The sequence below is a fragment of the Bombus pyrosoma genome, linkage group LG8, assembly GCF_014825855.1.
Source record: "Bombus pyrosoma isolate SC7728 linkage group LG8, ASM1482585v1, whole genome shotgun sequence".
Taxonomy (NCBI): Eukaryota; Metazoa; Arthropoda; class Insecta; order Hymenoptera; family Apidae; genus Bombus; species Bombus pyrosoma.
This window is the reverse complement of record NC_057777.1, coordinates 5,470,091-5,492,567: the sequence shown is the minus strand read 5'-3', so window position 1 is coordinate 5,492,567 and position 22,477 is coordinate 5,470,091. Positions and strand designations below refer to the sequence as shown.

The following is a 22,477-nucleotide window of genomic DNA, read 5'->3' as shown; positions in this document are numbered from 1 at the left end:
TTGGTTAAAGTAAGTGACAAAGATGCAAAGATTTCGATAGATTCGAAAATAATTGAACAGACTTGGTAACTTTAATTGACATATGTCTGGCCATACGTTGACGTGTCTACTTACATCAACTTTCCTACCTTTGAACGATCGATTTCAATGAAATTACATAGAATTTTACGATTGTTTGGCCAAAATGAACACGAAGAATATACCTTTGGTATTCTAAATAAACTCAAAGACAGCTGAACGAGTAAACACACATCATACATCTGATTATTCATCGTATTTAATTATCCCAATTTTCCTTTCGTTTAACCTTTCGATTCTTGATTTCTTGATCCTCAATCAAGTTATGTAACAGTTTAGAAAATTGTTTGAACAACATAATTTGTTAACATTGACTTTCAAAGACGATTGTACCAAGCAAAGACACATCATACTGACCATATATCGACGTATCTTCTCTGAAACATCTCTTCCATTAATTCCAACAATCCGATCCACTGGTCCACTTCCACGCTTTCTAACAGCTTTTCCGCCAACTTCCGCTTATTTCAATCCGACTTTAAACAGTATCCTATCCCATCGTAATCTCTCGTTCATTGCAATTTACGTTTCGCATTCAAACATCTCGCTTCCGATTTCAAGCTGCCGTGAAACCACGTGAAACCGTCACACGCGTCCAGCAATTTCTGCCAGGCTGCATTGCCGAAATTCTCCTTCTCCTGCATTTCAGAGAGGACGACGCAACGTCACGCTGGTTATTCGCCGGAGAATCCAATTGTCGCGCGTCCAAAGCGACACGGGTGTCCGCGAGGACTCGCGGAAACGACGCGTTCAAGAATGTGTCAGGGTCGTCGGCGGATATCCGCGTCACGCGCCACCGAGGTCTCTGGTCGCGTGTGTATCCATCCCTGTCAGCTTCGTATTCTCGTCACGCAGCATATCTTTGAATACACAAGGATTTCACGACAACGCGTATTATCACCGGGATAGTCGGCAGCAGCGAGAGACAGTTCCGTTGAATTCCAGAGTTCGATCAACGAGCAACTTTTGCAATTAAACCGCGTTTCCTGGTCGGTCCCGACGATGTCGAATGATATATTTGGGGACTTGGTCGGTCCTCGTGTTGTAGTGTTGACTTCTGAAGACGGTATTATGGGGAAAGGATTAGTTTTCGAGTCAATTGTGCGGAGAATGTAATTCCACAGAGTTACACGAGTTTTCGTGTAAATGGAACGCACAGAGGTTGATACGCGAATCTGCAATTTGTCTCTGTGATATTGTTTAATGGCGGTTTAAAGGTACATAGAAATATCAGTTCGCAGTAGCAGGAAATTTAACATTTTCCACGCAATTATATTATCCTAATTTCGGTGTAAATTGGTGGCAGAGGTGGAGACGCGAGTCCACGATTTTTGTCTATTTAGTAATTTTTGGTTTAACGGTTGAAAAGATAAATACCATGAACATTAATTCGTTATAAGAAAGACGGTATAACTTTTGACAAACACCCTTAACAGAGAAATTTATGTTTTTAAAAAATGATCACAAATTATCGTAAATAAACGCTTACAAAGCTTAGAACCGCAAAATGAAGATAATTCTCGTTTGTAGCAATAAATATATACGGTCCACTCTTCTACGGAGGTTCCCAATTAATAAAGATTAAAATAAGCAAATTGCTAGGCGGTATGGAACGCTTATGAGCGCGTGAATCAAGTGTTTACGTTTGCTGTGAATTAAAAGCGTGTACCTTGCATTAATAAATAAAAACGGTAAAACAAAGAACGCGAAGGTATCAATTTGTGGTTGCACCTTAATTCCTCTTTCTCCGCAATGCACTAATGGTATTTTCTATCCTTATCCTACGCCACGTCCCGGCGAATAACGAGAAACAAGCTTACCGAGATTAACGGCAACTTTCGAAAAACAAAAAGCTCCGGCCGCGATCGCGTTACGAAGAAAAACTGTAATCCTATTATAGCCAGGATTAATCTGGAAAAAATGAAATTTTCTTAACAAGAAGCTTTTTAGCGGACCTTTGGAAGGGGGTTGAAACGCGAGATCTTAATTTCTCTTCATTGAAAAATACGGTTCTCCGAAACCTGTGATTATATTGCTAGTAACAAATTGCTATATTTTATTTACGAAGCAATGAAAATCAATTGAATTGTAAGAATTCCACTTATCCGTATCGCAGAAACCAACAAGATTTTTCTCGATCAGTACGAGGGTGCGATATACGAGGATTTAATATATTTCTAGACACACGAATATCACACGCACGCTCATAGTTCGCATTATTTCATTTTATCTATTTAATGAGCAAGAACCTGTTCCCTTAAGCCGACATTTCTACACGTTTAACGCAATTTTACAAGCATTTTGCAATTTATAAAGCATCCTGTTCGCGCCATGAGAATGAGTTACACTCGGCACCGCGGCGGTAAAAACGCAACGTACCTGTTGTAACGATAATAATAATTAAGGTTCTAATTGCGCAAAGGAACTTCGTTAAGCTAATGAGAGAGAATCGTGTCACGCAGGAGAAAAAAATCACACCGAGAGGAGCGCTTTTTTAAAAGGCCGTAGAAAAGCACTCTGACCTCCGGACGATCTTCGCCTCTCATGTCCTTAATCAACGTCATTTTATCGTGCTCCTTTAAGAATTGTTTATTTGCGCAATCTCTCCCTGCTATAAGAACTTCCCAGTTCATTTTCCACCCCTATCGTGCGCTAGTTTCCACCCTCTTTTCTCTCGTTCGTTAACGCGGTTAGAAATTTTTCTTTCCCGACCTTTCTCTCGTCTTCCATTTAATTCTCATTTTATTCTCCTCTTTTCGAGAAAGCGATATCACCAGCGTACAACTTAAAAAACAGTCGACGTTTACGTATTTCCTGCGCGTATTGGCCGAAATGATCGCGAAACGCATCGACGGGTGTTCGAATATTTTCGTCGTCGTACACGCTAAGTCGTCTAATCGTGGTGGAAGCTTCGAAGCTAAAATTTTCGAAATATTTTCAGACGGTACTTGTTCGGAAGACAGGCGAATTAGGTGGATAAAATAAGGGGTAGAAAATTTGAAACAACGCAGCGAAGCGAGCAATGTTGCAACATCAGCGCAACAGTTAACAAAGTTCCGATTACACGGTATAAGCTGGATGAAACGGATCTGGTTAATGGAAAAGTCGAATACAGGATTGTAGCGTAAATAAAACTTTCCTTACGTTCCGCCCTGGCGGCTGGAATTAAACAAATTACTCATACAACGATACTTTTTGTTCGTTAAACGGCTGAGAATTAATGAAGCTAGAACCTGGCGAGAAATTGCAGTAAACTGGTAATTTAGTCTTTTGGGGTAATTCTTAGTATTTTTGGAATCAATTTTATCCTATTGTCCTATATATTAGATTGTCTGAAACGTTTCTTTCGTTTTATAAGGAAATGTAAGGAATTATTGAATTATGCACGAACATAATAATAGAAATAGAACGAAATGGATCATACCTAATGCGATAAAATGGTATAAAACAGAAACTGTTGTTCATCTATTATCGCCTTATGAAACGAAAGAAACTTTTCGGACAACCTAATATAAACGCCTAATATTCACTTGTGATTTTGTAATTAGGTTACATTTCGTCAGAAATAAGCAAATTGCGTATTATAAATTTATTCGTTGTTCGAGTTCCGTCAATTTCGATGAAAATCTTCAAAAATGCAAGAATTGATCAGGAAAAAAAAAACATTTGAAATTTAACAAACATATGTCATGAATAAGTTAGTAGAAAAAAAAATTTCTCGCGCATCGAATTTCGAGAGGACAGAATTCCTCTGAAAAATAAACCAAAAAGAATGAAAGGGAAACGAGAGAAAGGCAGAGACAATATGGGATTGGGGATGGACGAAAGCTGTGAAACTCTGAAAATTCGCGTTCGAATAGATCACGAATCTGTCGTTTGTGACAAACGCTATTACCAAGCCGGATAACCGCGACGTCGATCGATTGAAATACCGATTAATCGACATCGGAAAAGCCCGTGGTCAGATCATAATTGGAGGGACGTCATGTTGCCTACGAAATTCCAATTTAATAAATTCCCCTATCGGTATTGGCTGCCAGGACAGTTAGTATGTTATTATACACCTATCGAGGAAGGATAGTTAACAAATGAAAGCTCGAAAGAATCTGTGAAAGCTGCGATTATAAATAAAAACGTCGAGGTATCTTGCACAGCCGCGATTAAAAAACGAAAATATAACGAAATATGATATAATAAATATAAAACGAAGATGAATATAACAAATATAATAAATGTAACGAGAACACGTAAAAAGCCTTAAAGAACTACGATCAAAAAGAAAAAGCTCGAAGAATCTTAGAAAATTGCGATCAAAAGTAAGAACATCGAAGAAGCTTGTAAAGCTGCGATCAAAAGTAAGAACGGTAAAGAGTCTTGAAAAATTGTGATTAAAAATGTAAAGATCAAAGAATCTTAGAGATCAGAGGGTTGAAGATGCACCGTGATAAGTCTAGAAATTTTCTAGGAGAAATTAAAAATTCATAAAGAACCGATAGTTCTGTCACTAATAACCCGCCTCTTCTCCTTCGTGTGCTAGTTCAAATATGAAAGGACCGTGGTATAATATAAACGTTGCACAGAATAAACAAGCATTTTGCCTTCTTGTAAGAACCTTCTCTATAAGAAAATTTGTCATCCCATAGATACCATGTACCTTGCTCGCTCGGATACATGTCCTAAAAACCGCAAAAAGAACGCTGGAGAAATATTACTCCGCGCAGCTCCCAATCTCACAACACGCTTGCTAACTTTCAACAAACATTATTAGATACAATTAAACGTGTACCAGGAGTATGACAAATTTCTCTTACTGATGGAAGAAACTCGAGAAACGCTCGAGTCTTGAGAACGTTCTAGTTACGAGACGATATCCTCGAACGGGTCTCCCTACTTCTTTTCGGATTGGCGAGTAGCGAATACAGTTTTTAGCCGCTATTTCTGCTTCATAGTAGCGGGACTATCTTGCCGACAATGGTTCCGGTGATGAAAGTTCCGCGGACCTCTTTCCAAGCCATTACGGTGCACCAACATCGCAAGAAACGCGCCACCGCTAGCGAAATTGCTCTGTGCAATCGTTTGCGGTATGGCGGGATGAATGGATGCTAGGACGTTGTGTACGCGATTCCTGTAACGATACTTTAATCGTTGTTTTAATACCAGGATCAACGATATTGATTGCGTCGATTACGAAATTGTTTGCTTCTGCTGCTCGAGGAAGCTAATCCGAATCGAAGAATCCGAATGATCCTCAGCATGGTAATTTTCTTTGGGAAGCAAAGCAAATTGTCCAAATTGAAAACTGCTATCGATATTATTGCTATTTCGATAATCTTTAGAGCGGTAATTTTCTTTTACGATTAATAAGAAACTTCGCAGCCTGGTCCTTAACGAGTGGAGTCTCGATCAGTCGGAAACAACGAGAAGAGCATCGCGACCTGTGATTCCACGCTGTAGATAGTAGTTGAGTGCCGAAATTTAATTCCTAACTTATCCGATTATTCGATCGTCGAGTAATGAATAATCATGGCGTATAGAAAGGTTTGTAATAGCGGGGAACAAGATTGCAACGATACAAAAACTTTGCAACTGCGACTCGTAATTAAAGAACAAACGGACCGAACGTATCGCGAGTTCTCGCCCTCCGGAGTCTTTGCCAGAACAATCGGATCGAAGAAATAATTAACTTGTATTACTTCAGGGACAGGAGCATTTATAACTGGAACAAACTGCGTTCCTTTGATTTTTACCTAAATTACGAATCCTACTCATTAAGAAAGTTCATTAAGGAAGTACGTCATTTTAACGATCTAAAAAAATCAACTTTGTATTTTTCCATTTTCTCGTCGTTTCAAACGTAGAACGACGCGTGAAAATAGGAATCGCGAAATTACGTAAAGCTTACATCGCTCTAACAATTTCAAAAGACGGAATATCTGTTTCTTTTTTATTTCCTCGCGTATTTTAATTTCCAAACGTGTGAGGTATAGCGTTAAAATTAGTTCGTGAGTTTTTCAAAGTAATTCTGAGGGGAAACTTCGATTTGGTGGAACGTGTGAAACACGATCGATTCGATCCGGTAAATTTGCTAAATTCACCGATTACACAAACTCTCTAAGTTTCGTGGAATTTTCCGGGACTAAACTAACCGAGTCCATTAAACCTCCCCAAAACCTGTTCACAGTTCTTTCCCCGTGAAACCGCAAATCATCCTTCGAAAGCAGAAACTTGGACCGTCACGTTCTCCATTTTCTCTTTCCACCGACGATCACGCTCGATTGGACGAAGTGTTTCAAATTTTGCGCTGCTATTTTGCATCTTTCCTCCCAATTTAACTATAAATTCCTTTCCCGGATCTATTGTAAGTGAAAACCGAGGCGACACAGCGACGATGAAACAGGGATGCACGACGCTATGTTTGCATTAATATTTAGTTTTCTGTACAATTATTTCGTTCCTGGTAATTTAGAATTTATTCGTCATTTTCACTATACATGTATCTAGTATATTTTATATTAAAATTCTTGGACACTGAAGGCAGACATATAATTAATAAAAAATATGCGACTGAAAGTGTAACGAATTTTAATCGATAAAGTAAACGAAACACTGTTCGTTTATTAATTATTAAAGCGTGACGAAATTGAGAGGCAAGAGTTTGAATAGCCTAAAGGAGAGTTAATTTGTATAGTGTGTTTTGTAATGCCTGGCTGTGTACCAGCAATTTAATAAACATATTTAGTAGCATAATATTTCAGATTGTTTCAAACCGCGAAAATTATGCAGGCTAATAAATGGTTCGTTTCGTGTAACAAGTGTAATATAACGAGATGAGTTTTGCAGCCAAAATTCGATAGCAATTGCCATCCGTAATGATAATAATTTAACTATCCCTGCTATACTAATTAAAGATTGTTGCACTGATATAAAGACTGTTATCATCAGACTATAGTCTCCAATTTAGCATCCTAGGATCTTAAGATTCCACAGGTTACTGGAATCCTGCTAACCTTCCTTTTTTCCTTCATAAGCCTTAATCACTGAATTAAAGCTTTCGGAAGTTGAAGAATTCCCCGTTTCCGAGACTTCAAAGACTCTGTTGTCCCCTATATTTCCTTTTTCTCTTGCTCGAATCACAGTCAGAGTTAACCCCAACGCCCCTTCTCTAAAAATTCTCTTCAACCCCGAAAACCACAAACAGAATGCCTTGAAAATGCTTTCAACGTTCCTTTCACCACTGGCCTCCAACCTTTGCTCTCCTCTTCACTGCCTTTGCTCAATCACAGTCGCTCGATGTGGTCTAAAAAAATCTGGCCGAACCTCTCAATCGCGTTTCGCCGTGGACTAACTATAAGGAAAACGTCGTGACTTATTGCTGATTAAATATAAGATGAAAATGAGAATCTGAAATATTCGAGTTAATCATATTCCTTAAGTTCGCTTTATGGGGCAATTGAATATAAATATTCTAATTGGATATGCATATTCAATTAATCCTAAGGGACAAGGAAAAATGTGTAAAAACCGAAAGTTAGTTTTCTAAAATAGTCTTGTGTAGAAAAATCTATCGAAGAATGCTGGACGTTTGCCGACCCGAACGATGCAAAAATGCAGACGAAAGAAATCTGTATGCGCAGGCCTTGCTCTTTCAGTCGCTTTCACAGAAATAATACAAACGTGCATAAACATTGACGGCGCGTTTATGAGGTTTCTAAACGTCTGGACAACGGTAACATCACACATGCATAAATATTCACAGTCCGGTTATGAGCTTTCCAAACTTATCACGCATTCGTGTTGTAAATTTCAGGAGCTCAGCGCTGTTAGCACCAAACGCAACAACGAATTACCGACAGGCCATTAGCAGTCGCATAGCCACCAGGTGACGAAACATTCTTAGTTGTCGAGGCTCGAACAGCGTAAACACATTGCTAACTAGCCGCGTTTGAGAACCAGGCTGCGCTGTTTACAACGTCCTAATGATTAATTCATGCGCGTTACGCGCCACCCGTTGTTTCCGTATAACGCGTGCCAATGTCTAACGAAGTTAGCTTCATTAAATATAGGTGCGACTTACAGTGACAGGAAACGCGACACTCCAGCCCTTTGTTTCACCGATATATTGAAAGGGGTGACTTGGGAAAAGAGACGGTTGATTTTATGTCACGGGTCGCGACTCGAGTCGAGCAGACACGTTCGAAAACATGGTACCAAATTGTGTGCTTCGAGTTTCTTGCGGAGCAACAGAATTTTCTTTGATCCTGCAAGTGGAACACGTCAGGCGACAGCCACTTTCGCGAATGCTAACGACTCGTGAGATTTCGGGGATGGGAGAGGCAGTGTGGTTTTCACCGAGGCGATTGAGTTTGCATGTCATTGCTTCGCACCTTCTCGCTAAGAATTCCCCTTTTCATCACCACCGCAAGCTTTGTCCTGTCGGTCTTAGTAAAAGCGCGGCATTTTCAACGAATTTTTGGCCAAATATCAGGATGGAGCTCGAGGATCCTGGATTCCTTCTTCGCGGAAAATCCTTGTTCAGTATCTTACAAGAGCCTGGAACTTTAGCAAATTGAGGACCTTTGGTTTACTTTTTTATGCATGTTCGTCTTCCCTTTCGAAAGAACAAATTCATATTCTCTTTCCAATAAAACAGCCAAACTTTCCCAAAGCCGGAAACGTCCAAACTATCATCGTCGTTAGATCACCTATGTTTTTTCCAAATTCATCTTCTTCTTCCAGAGAACAAATTCACTTTCCTTTCTCGATAAAACAGTCAATACTTTCTGAAATTAGACGCATTTGGCTCATTGTCATCGCTAGTCTATAGATGCGTATGCAAGTTCATCTTCTTTCTCTTCTTTTAACAGGACAATCGCAAAGTCAGAAACATTTAGCTTATCGCCGTCACTAGATTAGATGATCATGTTATTTTAGCTAGTTGCGGATGTAAATACATTTTCGAAATACCCATACAACGCAAAGTTCGGAAACGAGTCAATCAACGAAAGAATTGTGACTTTTGTTACGTAGCTGTAGCGATCATAGGATTAAATGGGATAATGCGGACCATGGGCGTCGTTTGGCAGCCAGGTCCGGGATTTTGGGGAAGAAAAGGCGGATGCTCCCTTACAGGTTCTGAATTATGCAGCATCCTTTGATACTACCTCCTTAGCCCCGATTTAATCAGTTTAATGAACGTGTTCACCTGCGCAGTGCACGTCACACGAGCAATATACTTGGTACACTTGGAGTGCACGTCGTTCCAGCGTTATGTCACCTGTTAGATTAACGAGTCCGTGCTATGGCAGCCGCGCACTGGCGGCCATAAATGGTGTAAAGTAGCCGGGCACTTTGTTAGGCCGCCATGACGCAGAAATGGACCGTATTATCGCGGCTCGCGTGATTTTCTCACTGAAATATCGCTCCAGCTATTCCATTATTCATTGCCCGGCCATATAGGGGACGTTAAGGACAACCGAAAATAAATTTAAGAATCGTTATCAACGATTAGTATATCCAGACGTCGTTCGTTGCTAACCAGATAAGCTGATTGGTTCAAGATAACGTTTCCAGCGATGATATATTAGTTCGTTGCGGATGTTTATGTAAATTTATATTTCTATGAATACAATTGACCCTCCTATCGTGTTTAACGCCGATTATGGTCATGCCAGGAGTTATAGATACGAACGTTTATTATGTAAGTTCTACTCTTTTTTTTTTTTTTTTTTTTCAAATGGAATATATTTATTTTGGTTTTAATATTTTTAAAGTACGTGAAAATCTTAAGGATATAAAAAAAGCATACGAAGCATTTTATACAAAGCAAATAACCTCGGTATTTTACGAAACGAAATACAATTTCGCTGTTTTCCACTATTTTTCAGAGCGATACGCTGTTCGCTCGATAACAACGAATTTTGCCTTTCGTTTGGAATATTTTTTATATTATTAGAAATGGCACAAACATCACGTCGATTGGTCAGTGCTGCACTGGTCCGTACACATGGAACTACAAACGGACAGCAAAATCTGAATTTAAATCTAGGAGAATCGTGTACTTTTTTTTGTTTCTAACGAAATTTCATCGTTTCGTCGTGATCAAAAGCCCCAGTTTTATCGGATATTTTTAGCCGAACTGTTTTAAACCTGGGAATTAAATTACGTTCCAGTACTATTTCTCGGTGGAAGATAAATCAAAAAGTTCGGGGATTAGAAGTGTTTCCAAAAACGGTAAATTCGCCCGGGAAGGATAGAGAAAGGAGGGTCGAGGTCTCAACGGGGCAATACCGGCGTACTTTCTGATGGAGTAGGCTCGAGTTCGAGTCCCAGAACAGTTTCCCGAGAGCCTTTCCGGTTCCGCGGCCTTCGCAATTCACCCACTCCAGATCCAAGATATCTCAAATAATTTCCAATTTCCTTTATCGATCTTGCGGAATGATTTAATACGAACTTATCATTTCAACTTTCCCTTTTCCCCTATTAAGTGTGTCAACTAACTCGTTACGCCTCGAACATCTTCCGAATTATCGAAGAAAATTAAACGATCTTCCTACAGACGTCCGAGTTTGTACCAAAAGACAAATACGAGGTAATTGGTGTTCGTTCGTTTTACAAACTTGATATATATAACACGGATTTTTGATTCATTCTCTTTGGGATTTCTACCTTCTCGAAACGAAAGCTTTATGGCGATAGATGGGGATGGAAAATTGATTTCTGTAAATTGAAGGACGTTCATTTTACGAAAAACTTGTTTTTTCCCTGCAACTCCCCATTCGACTTTCGTTTTGTTTCTTCTGAAAGTTAATTAAATGTAGAAAATTTATTCTATTATTATTATATACATATATTATTATTTAAGAAATTTAATTCTAGTATGAAACAATCTCTTCGCAAACAAGTTTCACGCGTTGACGTTTCATTAAATTCTTTTGCGACGATTAAAACAAGATACATTGCGTGGACTAACAAAATTTTCAACAATGCGAATGATTTAGATAGCATTACGAGGAAAATGTGTGCGAGTACAATGAAATATTTTGCGAGGATTAAATGTTATTCCTGTTAAATGCAAAATATATAAAATTCGCGTGCCAGTTAACGTTTTAACGAATTTCATCTTCGAAAAAAATCCCTCGATTCCATTACCACAATACACCACCAATTTTACAAACGACAACTTCTCCATCCAACTGAAACGACCGAATCGACGCACCATATGCGTCACGATGTAACACCAAACGCGTAAACGCGCGATTATCTTCGACTCGCCAATTCCTCTCATTATTCGAAAAACAATTACAGAGATCGCCGTGAGCTCCATCCAACTAATAAAAAAAAAAAATTGCAAAAAGAAAGGCGACGATGAGGTCGTTACAGAGTGACTCCAGTTGGCGGGGTCGCAATTTACCCGGCTGCCATCAGCTTAATTGGAGTCGGCGTAACTCCGCGGAAACTCTGGCTGGGCTGGCTAGTGAATTAACACCTCGGAGGATCGCGGACTCCACGATCGCGGGCTCCGCGTTGGACCGGCCATGTGGAAACTATGCGAGACACCGTGGAGATATCCGCTTGATGTAGCGAAAGATAGAGGCCGCGAAACGGCACGAAAGTAATTTGCAAAGTAAAGGGCCAAACTGGAAAGTGGCTGCCGAGCTGGCGCCAAGGGAAGAACTTAATTGCGCGTTCGCCAATTTCACCACGCTTTCTGGTTAGACGATGCGGTCTTTTTTCGGATCAATCGCGTCGTGCGTTGCACTTTTGCGCCAACGATTCGTGAACGTTACGGTTCGCTTCCTCGCGGCGGACCTGAAAGTTTCAGAAGAAGCGAAGAAGGGAAAGTACGACGCATAACGCGATTGATCCTGCTGAACCAAGAGCGACCGCGACATCTGATCAGAAAATCTCTGGAAACTGTACTTCTTCGAAACAGTTAACTTTATGTACCGAGCGTACTTCTCCAGGGGAGATCTAAAAGTTTGAGAAGAAGCGAAGAGGAGAAAGTGCAACGTGCAACATTGATGCAGAAAAATCAAAAGCACGTCGTCTATCGACTATCGTAAATACTGAAAATCTAAAACTTTCTGCTTGGGTTAACATGTTTCCGAGCGATGGAGAAATTGACCAAGGAAATCGGAAGTGGGCGAAACGATCCTCTACGATTCGCGTCGACGTTCAAATTTGAACAACGCGTTGTTGAAATGATGTTCGGGATTCGAGTGTCGTTTAACGAGATTCGAATACGTGCCAACCATGATGAGCTATATGGACGAAGCTCGAGTGCACTCTCAACGTGTGACTAGTGTGTTTCTGATGGTCTAACTTGTTTAATGATGGCACTATCGATCTTTAATGTATTTAGTTAAATGTATTATATATGGATTAGTGTAATCAGAGTGGTACGATGACGATAAATACGTGCATACAGAGTGTTCCAGTAATTACGATACAACCAGTGACAGGTGATTTTTTGTGAAAAAATAAATGGGAAATATGGAACATCTTCCTACATGAGATTTTATTTGAAAAATTGATGTTAAATATATTTTGTTTGTTAATTACCGTGACACCTTGTAATGTATCAATCAATTAATTAGCAAAAGTCTGCGTTAACGTTGAGAAAGTGCTTGTATATTTTAAATAATTCCAAGGAACTAGAAATCTGTAATCCATCACTTTGACTGGTTTGATAGTTCAAATGTTGATTAATTAATGAATTTATGTTTTATATAAAAATTTCGTAGAAAAATTGTTCAATTTCATGAAACTTTCAAAGATATTTCGATTAATCCACGAAGAATAATCCGTTAGTAAAATAATAGTAGCGAAATAGAATTAAAAGCGTGAAAGATAACAAGCGCCATCGCTAAATAAAATTTTACTAAAATTGATAGGTGCATAAGTGGAAGTTCATCCAGAATATAGCAAAAAAATGGAATACTAAAGTGTACAAGTTTCACTTAAGGAGCTTCCATAGAGTTTCGCCTATACTTGGAGCGGTCTGACCATGTACGGACTATACTACTGCCGCTTATGGTACTAACTCGACACACCTATAAACCTTCTAATTTACTTGGCCAAACTTGTACTTTAACCTACACTTCTGCTAAAGTTTTTTATTAGGAAATTTTGCTTCTTATGATCGCTAACGAACTTAATTATAACGGCACATCGTACAAGTATTTCAATTTCTTTTTTTAATCAATAAAAGTGCAGCCATCGTTCGCCGGTAGAACTCGTACTGTAACTTACACTGCTGCTAAAGTTTTTAATTATTGAATTTTACCTTCGAACGAATTTAATCTTTAACATTGTGCAAGCATCGTAATTTCTCTCTTCTCTAACAACTTCGTACAATAAATAATTGGTCGTTGTTGGTAGAAGAAAATTGCAGCGGTGGTCAAGAGATTAAAAGATCTCGCCAAGGCAGCCTAAGAATTCCTCGAGAAGCAGAATACTTTCTAACACAAGATCCCTTTCCTTCTTCTTCAACTTCTTTCCGAGATAACAATCTGCACGAGCAACTCCCAAATTGCTTCTTAATCCAACCAACTACCAACTGTCGCTGTGGTTCTCTCGAAAAACAAATTCCACGAAATTTAGCCAGGGCTTTCCAAACGGCCAGTCACGGTTCTTCCGTTAATTAAACCGGAAAAGAAACTCACAGAGAATAACACACGTAGTTCCGGTTATCCACCGAATATCATTCGTTCGTCGCTTTCATCATCATGAAAAAAAAAAAGAGAGAGAGAGCAGAAGAGGAGAAAAATGTCGATCGTTATTTAGGCCAGTCGCATCGTGCTCGACTCTGCCTCAGTCCATGAATACCAGCTCGATAATAATTAACCTAAGTGAACTTGCCACGTTAGCTTTTATCCATGAACAGATTCGCTGCAGGCATCGATCAAATTAGATCAAATTAGATAGAAATAAAAGAAGGTTCTCGGTACTTTGATTGATTATTATTATTAGCCGATTATTCGCCGATTTCAGAATTCACTTGGCAAGATGACGAAGATTGGAAAGAGAGACGAAAGGATTTAATAATTATCGAATATAATTGATGTTACCAGGATCCGTAAAAAATTTTGAAGCGCGCGATACGAGCCACAAACTCTAAATAAGTGGAAATAAGACGAAAGAACGGGAAACAAAGGGAAATTTGGAAATTGTTGTAAAGAAAGATATGTGAAAATTATATCGGAAATTTTAAACGATTCCAATTAACGTTATTGGAATGCAGACGGAATCTTCGGGCTCGCGATATACGTTATAAATTCTCTAAATAAATTAACAATTATAAATGTCTACTTTCAGAGACGAGTTAATAATTTCTACCTGAAGCATTCCATTATTAAATATTCTATGAGATATAGTTCCTTAAATTTCTAAAAAACCGACCACGTTATATAGCAACCTGATCATGGCAAAAAGGAAAAAGGTTTAATTTCACTGAAACTGCGTTTGGAATTCTCTTAAAAGGCAGCCTTTCGCTCGCAACGACATTCGCTCGCAATTTCGACGCGGAGGCGACACATTTGCAGGCGCATGCACGAGCAAACAAACGCGTACGTTTTCGCGTAGCGTGCCAATTAGCGTAATAATCGAGGTTGCATAATTACACGAGTGAAACTAACGCGAGCATTGGATAGCAGCGTATCCGGTGGAAAGTGGGAGTTGAAAAAGAGGGGAGGGTAGAGAAGCTTTTGTACGAAACTTCGACCGGTCGTTATTTGCATCGCCGCTTATTAACCTTTCTCTTTGAAACGTAGCAGAATTAAACGCGATTTTTCCGTTTTCCTATTTTTCTTCTCTTCGGATCTCCCAAAGGCGATTCCCCGGCGTCGCCGATATTGAACACGTTAAGACGCTAAGAGGAAAATCAACTTCCTTCTCCCCTGTGTACCGAGCGTCGAATAAAAATATTGGCTCGTTTAAGCACAATTTTCAAGGTATTACGCGATATAGGCTCAAGGTGAGCCAGGATCTTGAATAACCATCAATCCTTCATCGCGTACCTATACCGTTTGTAGCACAATGCTTTTCTCGATAGTGTTTCCATCCGGATAATTCTCTAGGTGTACAGTAGAATTCCATTTACATAGCAAATGAACTTGGCTAATTACCAACTGGCTACGACTAAATAAAGTAGGAGGCTGTTCTATGTGCGAAAGTAAGTCGAACGTGTAGAATAAAATTTGTTCGTTTGAAGTTTCGCTGTACGTGAAGTATATCGGCCCGGTGCACGTATTTAATAGATTTCAAAGTTTGTTTTGCTCAGGAACGAAATATCTTATTATTGAGATATGTGTAATTTTGTGTGCTAGACTGGGTTAGATGCGTAGTAGAAATACTTGTATGTGAATATCAGTGTGTGGAAGTATGTGTGTGCGCGGCGTCTCGAAAACAGATGAATGTAAACTGTTCAGTCGCTTAACATGGAAGAAAGTGCTGAGACGCGTGCAAGGGCGTATCGATTAATATCTTAGAAATCGTCCATCAAATAAATATATAATTATTCTAATATTAATTCCAAGTGTAAAATTTAGTGTTCCTATACCATTATTTCGGCTATTAAGATGCACAATTCTCAACACTTATGAACAAACTTTTCTTCCGGTGATTCATATAAATCTTATTTTTCGATTATTCAATGCCGATCGCTTCGCTTACGATCGAAAACAGATTCCGCTAATATATTCGACAGATCTTCAAACTACATTCTCCTCGAAAATGAAACGTCGTGTGAAAAAATGTTGTTGCATACCTTCGACGTGTATTTTCACCTGTGTACCGATTGAATCGCGATTACTGAGATACCTTGTGTAATTATCGATTGCTCTACTGAAACGAAAATTACTTGGTTCTTATCACAGACAGTTCCCAGTGGATGCCAGTTTCTCGGACGTTAAATCCTTGCAACGATCGGGAAAAGACGTTCGAACGTGGACGTTAAGTACGCCGACTTAGCTACGTGCTTCCATTATTTCTCGATAAAATACGACTAAGAAAGGATATTATGCCAGGGGGACGCGTTATTGGGGATTCCCATGGAATCACGGAGCAAACGTCTGCCACAGGCAGTGGCCATCCAAAGAGCGTTATCATTTATCACGTAAACGCACCGTTAGCCATTGATACTATGTGCACCGGCCGCCCAATTCAATCTCATTTCCCTACAGAACAACCTTGAATGGTATTCATCATCTGTTTAAACGCTATATGTTTGATATTCATGGTGTGCCAGGAAATTAATTTGCTTTGGGAAGATTATTTCTGTATTCAAAGTTTCTGTGCAATTCATGTCCAAAACGATGCCCAATTTATTTCTCTATCGAACGCTCTATTGTTTTTAGAGGATTTTTAATAACGAGGATAAAAAATCGAATTTTCCGTATATCGAGTTTACCCGTGAAATTCATGCCTGGAATAACGATGTATCCATTTTTGTACTCAATATCATGTCGTTTTCATCAATGAATTTAATCAAAAGTTACTTCTTCCGTTTCTTTTTTTAGCCAATTACACTCTCTAGTTGTTTATTTAACAGAAATCCGATATTTCCATAAATTTCTTTTCGCAACCTCCGACGAGTTTAACAAAGATTCCGAAATATTTTCCTATCGAACGTAAGAACATTCTAATAATGTGCAATGGCAGATAAGTGTAGGTATATAAAAGAAGAAATATAGAACGACGCGATAATTTCAGAAAATGGATTTACGTTTAATAAGAGAGACGAGTAAACACGTATATGATACGTACCACAGAGCAGACGACTGTGGTCAGTATGATAAACATCCTGAGTAGAAAAATAACCAAAATTCGCAATTTATATATATTTAGATATGTATAATTTTCTGTGCTAGACTAAATTTGCCGCGTGGTAGTGACACACGTATGTGAATATGAGTGTGTATGAGTATGAAATATGTGTGTGCGCGGTGTCTCGAGAAACAGATGAATGTAACTGTTCCGTTGGCAATGTGATATGGAAGATGGCGAGACAAAGAGAATGCTGAGACGCGTGCAAATGAATATCGACGAAGATCCTTTTTTTTTTATACGTGGAGAAATCCTCATTGACACCCCCGCCCCCACCCGCTTGGAAGCGGCGGGATAGTGTCGGACTATACCGACTAAAACCTCACGGTGGATCGCCCGACGCTCAGCTGGAATGCCCGGGATCCAGAAAAATATCGACGAAGTTCCTGGAAATCGTTTATTAAATAAATCTAAAAGAATTTTAATATGAATTCCAAGTGTGACCTCAGTGATCCTTTACTTTTATTTCGGCGATTAAGATCGACAATTCTCAACAATATACTCGCTGTATACTAAAAGAAATATCCGAATTCGATTTTATCACGAAATTTTCAAAACGAAAGGTCGTATAAAAGAATCGTATTCTACGTCTGCGATTAACGTTTTCACGTAGAATCACTCCATTTGCCGATTACGCCACGATTACTGAGCAGCCAGTGTAATTATCGAACAGCCAAGTCTCTGATGGAAACGAAGTTTCGAAGAAAACCGAAGGGTAGCTCGGAAGGATCGAGGAATTGGAAAGGGCGTGACGAAATCAGAACGTCGGCAAAGTAATTGGATCGGGAAGGTGACTGGTCAAATTTGGTTGCAACTAAAGTGGAACTGGAACGTTCCATTGAGTGGTATTTCGAACGTTCTTCCGTAAGAATCGTCAGCGTAAGTGGATGGGAGAGATTTTCCAGGTTTACAGGAAATCGTCGAGTACCAGTTTCAAGGGTTTGTTTCGTCGATATACATTTAGAGAATCTTCATAGGTTTGGGGGGATGTTAAGGGACCGTTTCGATAAGTGCAAGGGTCTCGACTGGTCTTTATCTGAATCTCCAGCCCATTGTGAACGATTGTCACACAATTCAGGATATTTCGAGGGGGCAGAATCTATGCTTGGGTCGAGCGTTCGGAAATCTCTCGAAAATGCAAATTTTATGGACCATGGGTAATACTATCTTATTCGAAACTGGCCAGGTTAGATCATACGAAGATAAACCGACAGGCAAAATATATGTGAAAGTTCAAATGAATTCCTCTTTGAATTTTCGTAGTGTATTTTCTGTTTAGTTTTGTATTATTTTACGTATTTCTTTGTTATATCACGATGTGCAGTTTTATCAGAATTTCTTACAAAGCAAACTGTTTATATTTAGAGGATTTCAGGTTGCCCACGCAACATGTACAAACTAAACTATCTCTCCTTCTCAAAATGTTAAATCTCATCATAAGAGTTCAGTTCCAAATATGCTAATAACCGTGCTACGTAACAACCACTCGAAACAAGTTCATCAAACTGCGACTAAATAATCATCATCTCTTCGTGTTGCATTTTGCAACGTCCTAAAAGTTTCTACGACTCTTGGTGTATCTGAATTTACGCGCATACAAATACAAATGTAACGTATTGTGCATATAATTATACACACGGTAACTCATATAACTTTCGCTTAGAACACCAAAGAGCTCGTTTCATTTTATTCGGCACGTTGAAAGGCGAAACGCGAAACAGGTAAAGCACGGCAAACACAATTGTACAAAAATTACATCAACCAGATACACGTTTCTCCATCATTCCTCATTCCCAGTGTTCCCTAGATTTTCTATTTCCGATTTTCACTTTTTCTTAGATGAAATATGGAAAACTTCTTTCAGCAGATTCATTCTCTCACAGATTCCAGTATTCTCTATATAAATTTACGTTCTCGTTATGCGTTGAAAAATTTATCAATTATCGAACGTTTCAGAAATTGTTTAAATAAATCCAATATCCTTCAAGTTAAGAGACGCGTACAATTTTCAACCAGGTTTTTTCGCTTTGTATTTGAAAGGCGACATGAAAAAAATGTCAAAAATACCACTTTTGCAATACGAACCACGCCACTATTTGCCCTTACTGTGTTCACTTTGAACAGCCTACAGCTACGAACCTCCAGTATGACCAAATTTAGAAAATTTTCAACAATTCTACGAAATTACTGGATATTCAATACCGTAAAATACAGGTAAGAGAAGGTAATCGTTTGTTGCAACCAGAAAAGGTTGAAACAAGAATACAAGGTACAAGATACTAAAAGTCACTGTAATATTCCACGGTTAAGTCTGACCACAAGAGTCCAGTTTCGAATAAGTTAATGATCAAACTGTCCCAAGGAGTGCTGTACTTACAGGTAAGAGTTCTTCTGGTCCCAGGAAACTATCTCCGTGACGACGAACCGGCCGGAAGTTAGAGCGAAGCTCCTCGTCTTGCCAGAGGAAACGTTGGTAATTGCGACTGCATGCCTCCAGTAACTCGCATCGTGTTGCTTCTGTGGCAGAATCGTAAGGAACGAATCGCCATCATCGGTGAACATCGGTGGCTCGAACTGCTCGACCCATCCATGCCTCTCCGAGTGCTTCAGCGCCTGAAAGATGAATATTTCATCGCGTTTCCCATCCATTCCTCCTCTTCCCGTGAAAACGGTCGCGAAAAATTGCACATCGTTCAATTCCACAGTATCCTCTTTCCATGCATCGTCGAGGTACTCTACCATTGATGAGCGAATCCAGAGGATTATTTTGCGATTTTAGACATTCACGGTGACTTGTGGCAGAGAAATCGAAAGGCAAAAGCGGTTTAACCCATTCCACGACACGGTTTCTACGAATCGTGGAAAATATTCTTTAGGTATTCGAAGGATTTCGAAATTCTTACGATGACGGCGGCTGTAGGCCAAATCTTTCGCTTCGTCCCGAAACTTTTCTATTTCATTTCGCGCAATATTTGCACGATATTTTCTACGATATTTATTCTACGCCATCTTCTTTTCTTGGCTGCAAAATATTGTCTGGCGACGCATACGGTGCGTCGTTGGTAGCAAACGAGTTACAGGGAATGGATTGGAAAATTTGTACGAGGAGGATTTTCTAAGAAAATTAAACTCTCTTTATTTTAAATCCGAGTAAGAAATTATTGGCACGAAATTCGTTTGAACTGATCGAAAATAATGATTACCTGGCGTTAAAACTAAGAAAACAACGAAAGCCAATAATTGCTTGTAATTGAGACTGCTAATAAAGATTACTAATAATAGAAATTACGAGGAGGATAAAAACGTTGCAGGTAATCTTCAGCCGGTCTCATCGTCGCTAAACTTTCTCGTGAAACAATAAACGAAATAACACCCTCTTGACCAAGTTGGGCTTCCTCACCCCCGAAGCCTCGTGAATTAAACGAATCGCGATATTTCCAACAGCAGCGCCAATCTAATTAAACCGAGAAACTTCGTCTTTTACGGACGATAAAACCGTCGTGAAATTTTAAAAGAAAACCACGCGACGGATCGCCAATTCTTATTCATCTTGTTGGCGTCGTCAGCTTGGACTGGCAAAAAATCGGCAAACCTGACAGACTTATCGAAATTGTGTCTTCTTGCGAAGAGAAGAAATTAATCGAATTACAGCGGCGTGCGAAAGTTTTCAACCAGATAGATTTTTCATGTATTGCAAAAGTGCTATTTAAAAGAATTTTAAGCCATATTATATAACTATGTAATAGCATTTGTGTATTATATTTCCTTTTATTTATCATACTACTTTACATTATATTATTTAAAATTCTTTCAGATACCGTTTTTCGAATATAAAAATTTATTTGGTCGAACGATTTTGCACACCGCTGAAGAAAAACTCGTTGAAATTTGAGTTTCAACTATCCCTTCGTACAAGCCAAGTTAAAGCTCCAATACATTTTACTTGTTTAAGTGTCGCACATCACGTAGTACATCCAATGCGAATAAAATAGTAGATTCATAATAAACTAATTGGGAAATAAAAGCAATAAAAATTATTTTTATATATGATAAATAACCTCAATTATTATTAAATATCTGTATAATACTGTATACGTACGGTGGTGCAATTTGGCAGTGAATCGTGTACGGAACAGAAACGGAAGTACGCCTCGTTCTGCACCCTGTTCATCCAGGTCGCGTACACGAGATTGTCCGTAGGAAAAGCAACGGCAGATAGAATCCGTTCCTCGGAGGCTAACTCGTCCGGATGTTCGATTTCAGTTAAGCTCACGTTACCTTGGACCACCTTTTCTAAGTCGACGTAAAACAGCTTCACCGTGGGATTGGTCGTGCCACTCTGAAACAATAAACTTACTGGTCAACCTGCAGTCAATCCTCATTTTCTTCTATCAAATAATAACGTTCGATAATCCTAAGTTGCCCGTTCTTATCTTTCTATAGAAATTATACAATTTTATAAAGTCTAATATTTTACAAACAATAAACAGTAAAAGTGGAAAGTAAATTTTGAAGATAAGCTACAGACAAACTATTCCTCTCAAATTATAGAAATTCCGAGCAACGCGACAATTGTCCTTTACTTTCGAACTTTGAGGCGCAAACGTCACTCAGACGTGAATAGACGTTGCGTTTTTTCGGTATTTTCATTGGAGAAGAATTTCGGTAAACTTGGTAGCTCGATTCTCTTCAACTTCCGCGAAAGCATGTGTATGATTTTAATAAAATTAAGACGCATCCATTGCGTCGCCGTGCGCTTACCGTCCGGATTATTGGAATTCCGTCGCGTCGAACGTAAAAGACGCATTCGCCATCGAACTGATAAAACTTGCATCGCGATTAAAACGCGACAACTATGCCAGCCATCCGAATATTGAAGCCTGGCTCAAAAATCGTAGATCACATATTAAGCAACGTCGTCCTCTGCAATCTTATTCAACGAACATGTGCTAGCGAATTTCTAAACGCTTCTAGCGTTCTGTTCGCTCGGAAATGTCGCGAGGCTCCCGTGCAATACGATTTTATTGCTGTTAGAAAACGAACGTACGATGAAACAGAAAAGAGTGTACGTTCTGCTGCGCGGATATTGAAGAACGAATGACATAAATCCCGGCGCTTTCCTATTCGACGCACGAAAACGAGAATTTAATCAGAATGTCATATCAAAATTGAATTATTCCGCCTGTAATTAGCTTCCGTGAAAATTCAAGCGGGTTTAAAATTCGAGGGGTGGTTATAGCCTGGAGAAGCGTTTGATCGATTGCCGCCACTTTTTCCTTCGGCAATCGAGCAGTCGCCGTGGCAAATGATGTATGTACACAAGTGGCCGGAAAATAAAAAAAAAAAGACAATTATTTTTGAGTAGGAAATGGCATACGCTTCCGGTGAAATGTTTGGAGCAGCCTTTGCATTTTAGATGATACGAACATTTCGTGCATCTTTAGGAGAAATAAGAATATTATCGTTGCAAGTGTCGTTTATAAGTAGAATTAATTACAGTGTCGACGCTATAAAATAGCAATATCACTAGTGAAATATTTACTTATATATGCAAGTCATTATTTCTTTCGAAATT

At 39.1% G+C, this 22,477-nt stretch overlaps 1 protein-coding gene across 10 annotated transcripts in view; it reads right to left on the bottom strand.

The window, feature by feature from the left end:
• LOC122570308 (venom dipeptidyl peptidase 4-like) overlaps positions 1–22,477 on the bottom strand; it is a 296,735-nt gene that overhangs the window by 51,808 nt on the left and 222,450 nt on the right. For all 10 annotated transcript variants that reach the window (XR_006317782.1, XR_006317783.1, XR_006317781.1 and 7 more), the window contains 2 exons: positions 21,002–21,241; positions 19,280–19,515 (listed from right to left, as the gene is read on the bottom strand). Coding sequence is in view for 7 of the 10 variants with exons in the window: in XM_043732434.1 (XP_043588369.1) it covers positions 19,280–19,515; positions 21,002–21,241 (476 nt within the window). In the remaining 3 variants the exon portion in view is untranslated. The remainder of the gene's footprint in view (positions 1–19,279; positions 19,516–21,001; positions 21,242–22,477) is intronic.